At 38.4% G+C, this 10,213-nt stretch overlaps 1 protein-coding gene across 1 annotated transcript in view; it reads right to left on the bottom strand.

Moving 5' to 3' along the window:
- LOC107550655 (AT-rich interactive domain-containing protein 1A-like) overlaps nucleotides 1-10,213 on the bottom strand; it is a 100,790-nt gene that overhangs the window by 13,355 nt on the left and 77,222 nt on the right. Inside the window, exons 9-12 of the mRNA XM_016231990.1 lie at nucleotides 6,859-7,004; nucleotides 6,629-6,726; nucleotides 6,054-6,263; nucleotides 2,079-2,283 (exon numbers count right to left, since the gene is read on the bottom strand). Of these exons, the coding sequence (XP_016087476.1) occupies nucleotides 2,079-2,283; nucleotides 6,054-6,263; nucleotides 6,629-6,726; nucleotides 6,859-7,004 (659 nt within the window). The remainder of the gene's footprint in view (nucleotides 1-2,078; nucleotides 2,284-6,053; nucleotides 6,264-6,628; nucleotides 6,727-6,858; nucleotides 7,005-10,213) is intronic.

Genomic DNA, 10,213 nt, shown 5'->3' with positions numbered 1-10,213 from the left:
ACAGACTGGGGTCACCGGCAGGTCAGACATATCCGTATCTCGCACTTCACACACGCTCCTTACACACACACACACACACACACACAATACCTCAGCCTCCCTCCTTTGGGCAAGGATATCCCTCTAATGTAGATAAAGAGAGGGGAGGGTGGGAAAGAAAAAAAGATGAGGAAGAAAAACCCAGCTTGAATTTACATACCACCACCACCTTCGTTTTTTTTCCCCCCATTCATCTTTTTTCTGGCTTGGTTCAGCCCTCCAGGGGTTTGCCTCTGAATCCTAAAGCCAGGAAAAAGCCATCTGCAGCAGGGAAAAAAGCAGTCAGCCTGGAGCACCTGACCCGGTGCCAAGCAGACATGCTCTACATCACAGGGGATCCCCTTTAACTCGGCCCATTTCTCTTGTAGTCTCAGTCGCTCTCTACTGAACTCACTCTCTGGCTCACAGAGTCTTTTACATGGGACGCGTTGCGTTTCTGGATTGAAAAAAGCTGGATGGAGCGAAACAGAACGCAGTGCATAACCCATCGGCCTCCTTAAGCGTGTTTAACACCCAGGCTTTTTGCCAGTTTCCTACAATAGGCTGGACACACTGCCATTGTTGCAGACAGATGCTGTGCTTGCTACAGTACATGCACTTTCACTAAATAAACAAATGGAAGAATATTTAAGCATTTTTATTTATATGCACCGATACAGATCTTAGAAAAACAAAAAGACAAGAAACTAATTTAAAAAAAAACTGATGCGCCAAATGTTCAGCAACAAAAATAAATAAAATAAACAAACAAATAAACACCACATTTTAGGTTGAAATAATTTTGGAGGGCTCAAACCACTGACCAAAACTGTGGCATTTAAACAGTGCTTCTTTTTGCATGCCATTGACTATTTCATGTGCACAACATAGATAAACTATAGAAGGTAAACATGTGAGCTTTGTGGACACACTTTATCATACCCAAAACAGTAAAATAGCAATATGTAAAATTTGTTTGTCTGAAATGAGAAGCGGTTTGTGGACAAAGATCTTTACTTTGGTTTAATTTATCATATGAGAACTCGACACCCTGAACAGCACACTGAGATCAAGTACCCAAATATAACCATCCAAACTTCATCTTTTTAGTTTCAGTGTGTTCAGCTAAATGAAAACGGCCATTTCCGTTTCAGTACTTTTTGGACTTCTGTGAACATTTCTGATTGATCAAGCAAACAAATCAACTTCCTGAACAATCTCACAGAAATGTTTCTTACAAACTAGTGTGTTTTTTTTCTGAACTCTGTTAAAACATCAGTCCTAACACACTTATACTCACTAGTGATGATAAACCTAATGGCGAAATCAAAAGTGCATTACAAATTAAGCTATTAATAATGTTGTGTATATTGGCAGCAAAATTCATTAATATTTCCCAGCTCTACTCTGAACACAAAAGCACAGAAGGGCATAAATAAGCAATGCTATCCCAGCAGAACAGAGTAGTGTGGTAGCTAGCAGTACCGTAAATCACTATAAACGACACGAGGAATGTACGTCAAACATTACCAGCTATACTAAACCACATCAAAGCAAAACTCCATTAAAACAAGACATGCACACTATAAAGATTCACATTTACAATCACATTAATCTAGCTGTAATAGGTGCGTTATCGGAGCAATGGGAAGGGGTTTATATCAAAGCAGTTAACGTCTTTCAAGGCTGATTATGTCAGTTTCCTGGACATCATGAACACATTGTACCTGCATTTGGGAAACTGACTCAGAATAATACCGCAGTAACCTTTCCTTCAAATTCATCGCAACTTGCTTCAATTCTGCATAACACACCAATCGCACATCAGAATAAGAAATGCTGAAAGAAAGAGCCAACTCTCAAGACTAGTCGGAACATATTTGATGTTTCATACACGTTTCTGTGAAGATGGATTGTGGACAAATACGAACGCAAAATGGCAGAGCTGCCAAGTGCAATAAAGATTGAAGCACTAACACTGAAAAGAGGCCTTTCTGCATCAAACCTGGCAAGGACATAAGGTTGGACTTGTTCCATATAAAAGAGTTGTCTGCACTGACCTGGTGAAGGAGGCTGGACCTTGGCCTGGTTCTTTTTAGGGTCATTGTTCAAGATTTCGGGCGGCGGGTCTTCCCCTCGCTCGATCTTGCACTCGAAGGCGTACAGACACTGGATGTACTGTTTCTTCAGAGAGCTGGCAGCACTACTGGATGTGCCCACATTCAGGTTAGTGGCCATTTCCCTCCACTTCTTATTCTTGTTCACCTGATAACGGCAGACAGATAGAATTAATGACTGAGTGGATTCAAACCCAGCACACACTGTACAAATCCAGCTAAAGTTAAATAGTTTGACTTCGGCCTGGCCGATAAAACGGTATCGATATTTATCGATGGTACACCTTCTTCGATATCGATAGAATTTTTTTTCGATATAGCGCACGATATAGGCACGTGCTATGAGTGACGCAGACAGCACACATGAACACGAACACATGCTGAAATGAGTGCTGTGCCTGCTTGTGATGAGGAGCCACTGCCATTGTTGCAGACAGATGCTGTGCTTGCTACAGTACATGCACTTTCACTAAATAAACAAATGGAAGAATATTTAAGCATTTTTATTTATATGCACCGATACAGATCTTAGAAAAACAAAAAGACAAGAAACTAATTTTTTAAAAAACTGATGCGCCAAATGTTCAGCAACAAAAATAAATAAAATAAACAAACAAATAAACACCACATTTTAGGTTGAAATAATTTTGGAGGGCTCAAACCACTGACCAAAACTGTGGCATTTAAACAGTGCTTCTTTTTGCATGTCATTGACTATTTCATGTGCACAACATAGATAAACTATAGAAGGTAAACATGTGAGCTTTGTGGTGCATTATGCATTCAAAATATTAGAGAATATAGAAGCTCAATGCAGAGAAGATCTTGATTAGGTTAAAACCGAAACCAAGCCATTCACACAGAACGCCTTTTTTTTTTTAGACTGACAAATATGACTGCTGCACTCGCGTCTCACACAAGAGATGTATAGAAAGCCACGCAAAGTTAAAACGGTTTAAACTTTTAGAAAACATGTCGCAAATTTGTGGAGGTTTATTCCTTTTCACTGTGTCTCATATGCTTTTAAATGCAGTCTGTGTGAATGGCGCTTCGGCTCTTTGGATTAAGCAATGCATAAATACATGATGCTGTTTTGTTCACAATTGTTTATGCAATTTACGAAATTATATTTGACTTTTATGAGTTAATTTAGATGTAACGCACGTTTTTATAGAGTTACTTCCTTGCGTTGACAATTTAAATGTGCTGCATTATTTTGCTCATTGCGCCCTCGGGAGACAGTTAGACCTATACAATAAAGATCTATTTAATCTGCATAGAAAACATTAGAAATGAGATGTTTAATTTTTATTTGTGTTTGATTGTTAAAACTAAAAATATTTGTTGTTTGTCTCAATAAATTGTGTTAATTATAAATATAGTGTTTAAATGTAAACTTTTTTTCTATTGCTTTTTGCTTTAAAAAAGGTTATGAAAAATGTGAATAATTATCGATACAGAACTATATGAAACATTATATCGTTAAAATGTTTTTTTGCTACATCGCCCAGCCCTAGTTTGACTACAAAAGTCAACAAGAAATCATAAATGACCCTATAAAACTTTCGTAATGTTCTTGGTCTTATTGTACAAATCATAATATTAAAATGATAATAATAACCCAGGCTGTGTGGATAGCAAAAACAAGATATAATATTATAATATTTCTAGTGATCATTTCTAGTTTTCATTTCTTACTCAAATATACAATACAAGATGAAGATATAATGTAACATAAATTAATATGTATATAGAGCATGTATTTATCAATACGCTCCTCTCTAAAGTTGTTTTTTTCTAGCCGACTATCGAGTTTACAGACATTGATTGGCTTTCCTGAGGTAACTGTAATGTTACAAGCTGTTTTATCGACGCTTTCTGCAATTGAAACACTATTTGAGTCATACATTTCAGTAAGTTGCACGGTTTCTTACAACACACCTTCTGAGCTTCAGGTTTATTTCATGCAGTAACTAGCTGCAAAGAAGAAGATTATTGATTCATGTGGTGCTTAAACTGAGCTGACTTTACAATCTGTCAAGCCACATTAAAAAAAGGGTCAAAATGAAAACTGAAATCTGCGACTTTGTTTCATATTAAAAGTAACAATGCACAAAGCATACAGAGATTATTGGCTGTCAGGTACACCATAAATATTTAGTGAAGTTCACGCATTAACAGAAAACAGCATAGACTAAAAGATTAATCTTGAGTATCTTCAGTATCGATTAAAAATGATATTCAATATTGCTAATCCCACTTTAGTTTATCCACACAGCAAAGTTGTTTTTTTCTAGCCGACTATCGAGTTTACAGACATTGATTGGCTTTCCTGAGGTAACTGTAATGTTACAAGCTGTTTTATCGACGCTTTCTGCAATTGAAACACTATTTGAGTCATACATTTCAGTAAGTTGTACGGTTTCTTACAACACACCTTCTGAGCTTCATGTTTATTTCATGCAGTAACTAGCTGCAAAGAAGAAGATTATTGATTCATGTGGTGCTTAAACTGAGCTGACTTTACAATCTGTCAAGCCACATTAAAAAAAGGGTCAAAATGAAAACTGAAATCTGCGACTTTGTTTCATATTAAAAGTAACAATGCACAAAGCATACAGAGATTATTGGCTGTCAGGTACACCATAAATATTTAGTGAAGTTCACGCATTAACAGAAAACAGCATAGACTAAAAGATTAATCTTGAGTATCTTCAGTATCGATTAAAAATGATATTCAATATTGCTAATCCCACTTTAGTTTATCCACACAGCTGGCATGTTAGCCTGTTGTAGTTAATCCAATCTGTGTTCACGAAACGCATTTTTCGCATTTGAAGCAGCATTAAATTAACATCACTGTTTTGGTTGATGATTTGGGCCCTCCAAAACTGTTTAGGTTGAAACCAAAAATTGCTGTTTCAGATGACTATTTTCGGTAGCCGAAATTTGGGTGCTTTACTACAAATTTCTCATCTACAATCCAGTCAAACTATATAGGAATCAAGTTACCCTCTAAATTAGGGGTAATATTTAACGGTTACATTAAAGTTTATTAATCAAAAAGCTTTAAAAAAAAAAAAGTATTAAAATCAACAACAATTTTACAGCAATTTATTAAAAGTTTAACAAAAGTTGCATTTTTAGGGCCCTATGAAATGCGTTTTTCTTCTTCTTCCTGGTATTCAAATGAAGCCATAAAACATTAATTTAATTTTTCTCGGAATACAATGAAAATGAAACCCTTTTAATTTTTTTAGCAAACAAAGTGCTTCATAACAGGTGTACTCTTAAAATTAAAACATGGAAAAATTGTGTGATTATTCCTTAAAAATAAAGTTTTAATAATAATGGCATTATTAGCAGTATTACAGTAAGATGTACATCCTACTGTACGAAAGTAATATATTTCTGTCATAATTTCTTCAAATTGAACCAGTCTTTTATTTTGGCCGGTTGCAGTAAAGAGTTTTGTTTGTGTGCGTACATATGACGACAGTTTTTTTCTAAAAAGAAATGGCCAAATGATTATAAAGTGACTCTCAGAGTAGCTCTTGAGAAGATGTGTGCACGCACTTATTGAGTGAGACGGCAAATGCTAAAAACTCAGCGAGCGTCACGCACACTTCAGTATATATAGCAAACGAAACCGCGTGTCTGCACCATTCATTCACACAGATATGAAGAACATGCAGGATTCATATTTGAATATTCGTCTTTTTGGGGCTTAATTTTCACAGACGCTAGTCCATACCCAAATTCCCTGACATTCAGGGAATGTCAGTTATACAGTAAATCCCATTTTTATGACTGGATTCCGCAATTCCGTCTGCATTTAAACTGCCTTGTTTACACCCTTTTATGTCATATAATCGGTCCTAAAAAACCTTTCTGTAATGTACAGCTTCCATATCGCACCTGAGTGAGGCCACCAATCTCTTTGACGGACACGTAGAGGCGGAAGAGGTCGAGGGGCTTGCGGCCCACCGCGGGGAGATTGGTCATGCCCATGGCTTTCTCCTCAGCAAACGCAAGGTAACGATCCACCCACATTTTGCGCTCCGGTTCTGGGCCCAGCTCGTACAGACGGGTTATCTTCTCATTAGTGGTGGTAGAGGAATTTGATTTCTGCAAGGACAAAAAAGGAGCAAAAAATTGTAAAATGCACCCAAGTATTAGATTCCTGCTGTTTAGTTATGGGGGGTAAAATTCCCCCATGCAATTTTTATAAACAAGCACACACTAGCGGGTATATCAATGCACTGTATATGTGCAATGCGCATTTCAGCGGAAAAGCATTTTCATGAATGATGTATAAAGCCAGGACTGCAGGGAGCAATTTCAAAAGCCCTGAATGTGCGTTACTCCTCCTGTACAGTCTCCGGCTATCACAGCTCTCCATACAGATGATCAGCTGTTCACAGCTGCCCACCCGCATCCTTTGGCCTGCAACAGCACGGCCACGACCCATTTAAATATTAATAGCTCTTCACCTTTTTCGATTCGGTCTTAGGCGTTCCATCCACTTTGTTATTCAACTTCTGAGGTTGGTTGAGTTTGTCCATGCCAAACTCTGGACTGGGAGCCATGCCTACGAGACAAATGCAAACAGTGAATCTTTGAATTGAATAAAATGCTTTTTGGTCCACAGTGACACACTGTTTGAACTATTAGCAAAAAAACTAAAACGCTGGAAGCAAAGCAAGCAAGTTACACTGCTTACCGGCTGAGTTATTGGACATGTTTCCAGACATGGGGTACGGTCCCACTTGATTCATCATACCCTGCATGCTGTTCATGGGCGGGGCATACTGAGACGGAGACCCGGCTCCCATCATTCCCTGGTTCATGTTGGGATATCCAGGTGGTCTAGAAGATAAATGAATGAGACCGTTTAGCTAAACTGGATCTTAAAGGGGTCCTATTATGCTTTTTCACTTTTTTAATTTTAGTAAGTGTGAAGTGTGTATGTTTGGCAATAAAAAAGATCTAGAAAGTTACAAATCTCAAAGTCCACTCCAAAGGGAGTTATTTCGGTTTTTAAAAAATCCCTTTTCAAGAACTACAGCGAACGGCTCGTTTGGACTACAGCGTTTGGTTTCCGGGCTTTATGATATCACAAAGCAGCTCATTAGAATATCATTAAAAATAATTCCCGCCTACAGAAATTCTAATGGTTGGGGGGGTGGGGAGGGGCGAGGTTGTGGTTAGAACGCTTGGTTGAGTAAGTGCATCAGACGAGACGACGAAGAAGTGCTGCTGCAGAGTTAGTGCATCAGAGAAAACCAAGAAGAGCTGCTGCTCTGAAGCTCAAATTTTCGGCATTTCTAGAGCAATTCTTACAAGTACAACACGACATAGCTGGGCGCCACGGACAGACGCCGCCGGTGTGCCTACACTCATAGAAAATAATGTATTTGAATTTTAAAGACGTGGCGCGACGCTGCACTTCTCGTCCAGTGTGCGACCGCCTGAAACGCTGTTTTTTTCACCTCCGTGCCCAAACGTCTTTGTTTGGGCTTCCGAAAGTGGATGATGTCAGGAAACAGTGGTTGCCATTTATTTTTTAACTCTGTTTCTGAGCATTATAACCCCAATTTGCTAATGTGTGCTGCGCATTTTACTGAGGACAGCTTCCACAACACGAGGGAGTACAGTGCCTGCCAGATTCGCCAAAAGCTTTTGTTGAAAGATGGAGCAAGGGGACGTGGCAGTACTGAAACACCGTCTAAGCTGTTCGCCAATCACAATGCACTGGGACAGCTAACCACTCACAACACATTTTGTTTTTCGGAAGGCGGACCTTCATCAAAGCCGGAACTAATCGAGCCGTTTGTGCCAGGATGGGGAGAAAGTTATTTTAGTAATGTAAATGTGAAAAATAATGCGTTTTACGACCCACCAAGCATGAGGGCATGTTCTAGTACACCCCCAAAACAAAATCAAGACTTCATAAAAGAGCATAATAGGACCCCTTTAAATGGTATGAATGACTCGCTTTCAACACACTGCCTTCACACGTACGGTCATGATCTGACTTTCATCTCTCACAGTGTGATCAGACTGAATCCAGCTGTGCTCCACAGTAGGGGTGTAAATCGGATGGTTCGTCACGATACGATACGATATCGATTCTCATACCCAGCGATACGATATTTGCCGATACTTCAAAAGATTCTATGATACGATTTCGATACAATTCGATACAGGAGAATATCGATCGATATATCGATATTATTATATTATATACCTATTTTAAACAACCATCTTCATTTTTATTAACTCACAAATGCAACCAAAACACATAACATGACCATTTATCTTAAATTTATCAAAAAATAGGCCTACACTTTTATTTTTAAATAATAGAGAAAAATAAATAAAAAAATTGAAGCCACACACCAGATCAGTAATCTTAAGATATGACAACAGTTAAGACAGTCTTTCAGGCTTCTGTGCTAAAATATTAAATGTATAAAATAATGTAAATTCTCGTTAGGAAACAACACAAACGAGGTACTCCAGTTGTAGGAAAAAATACATTCATGTAGAAAAAAAATAAAGCCGTTAAAACTTTGAGACTTTTTTTTGGCTGCTACTATGGGCTCAGTGCTAAAAACTTTTTCTACAGATAACCAAATTACAAGCAATAGCAGAAAATAAATACAGTATAACAGACACAAATTAAATAAACAGTGCTTTTCAGGTTTTTCACGTAGATCTAGAAATGTGCAGGTACAGAAATGTAATAATCAAATGTAAAATAACACTGCATAGTCTTCACTGTATAGATTAAATATAGATTAATCCTTATAAAGTTGTTCAGTCAAAATCTGTGAGATTTTTTTCTTTGACAAAAGTTTTGTTAGTCTGCTTTCACTTTAAGTAGAAAAGCACGGATCCAATATACTGATACACATGTGCTTTCTTTCTCAACTGTTTACATTAAGACATAGGCCTAACCGACTGTGTTTACTAGAATATTCGCCAAGGCGCACGTTGATGTAATTTGGTCTGTATTTGTTCATCCATGCACAAAAAAGCGGAAGAGAGCTCAATTAGGTTTTAGCACGCTGTCGATGCGTCTGTCTGTATGCGTGCGCGTGTCACTGTGCGCTGATAACTTCTCACAAGCGCTCGACAGTTCCATCAACTATCCCAAGCTTCTTTAACACTCGCGCTTCAGACAGTCTTATCGTCCCGACACGTGCGTTTGAACGAGAATGCACATGTTGGAGGTAATGCATAGACGGACATTGGTGAAAATGTAGACCAGTGTCAAAATAAGGTGCCTATTTATACTACAGATATCGATATTTTACGTGTGGCATCGATGCATCGTATCGTTAGACATTTAATCGATGTATCGATCCATATCGATAGATCGTTACACCCCTACTCTGCAGGACTGTAAAATCTCTGCTATAAGTCTGAGTCTACCAGCAGTGCCTTTAGAATTTCACAAAGAATTTAAATATAAAATCAAGCTTGCATTTACGTAATTTCCACATTTGCTAAACATTATATACAGGGCCTAAAACTAACTTTTTGCCACACCTGCCAATTAGGGGTCGACCGATTATCGGCCTGGCCGATTATTGGCGCCGATATTAAGCATTTTTATGATTATCGGTATCGGTCATTTTCAAAACCGATTCGCCGATAAAATAACTTAATTTGGAAACGTGCAATTTGGCTCTGATGCAGCCTGTCAGAACTCACCACTCTGTAGCCTAAAGCAGTCTCCGCCCACCGCCCATCTGATTTGTTGGGAGTCACGAGTCCGACCAAGCAATGCGGAATTCACTCGGACTCCAAAAGTGCTTGCTAACTGGAGCTGCTTCAGTGATCACGCGTCAGTTGTCTCTCAAAGGTAAGGCAGCAGCAGACGTTGCTTAAGTTGCAATAAATCACAATCCAGTTGCAAAACACCTCAATACTATTATTTCCGCGATGCGGAAAACGCGGACGGAATCGCGGAATCCAGTCATATAAATGGAATTTACTGTATGACGCGGAATCTCACGGAATTTGTCAAAGTTTGGATGAATTAATCAAAAGTAGGTCAGTACACTTAA

This window comes from Sinocyclocheilus grahami, unplaced genomic scaffold, assembly GCF_001515645.1.
Source record: "Sinocyclocheilus grahami isolate Dianchi unplaced genomic scaffold, SAMN03320097.WGS_v1.1 scaffold404.1, whole genome shotgun sequence".
NCBI classification, from domain to species: domain Eukaryota; kingdom Metazoa; phylum Chordata; class Actinopteri; order Cypriniformes; family Cyprinidae; genus Sinocyclocheilus; species Sinocyclocheilus grahami.
Note: the sequence above shows the minus strand (reverse complement) of the source record. Positions and strands in the feature narration are given on the sequence as shown.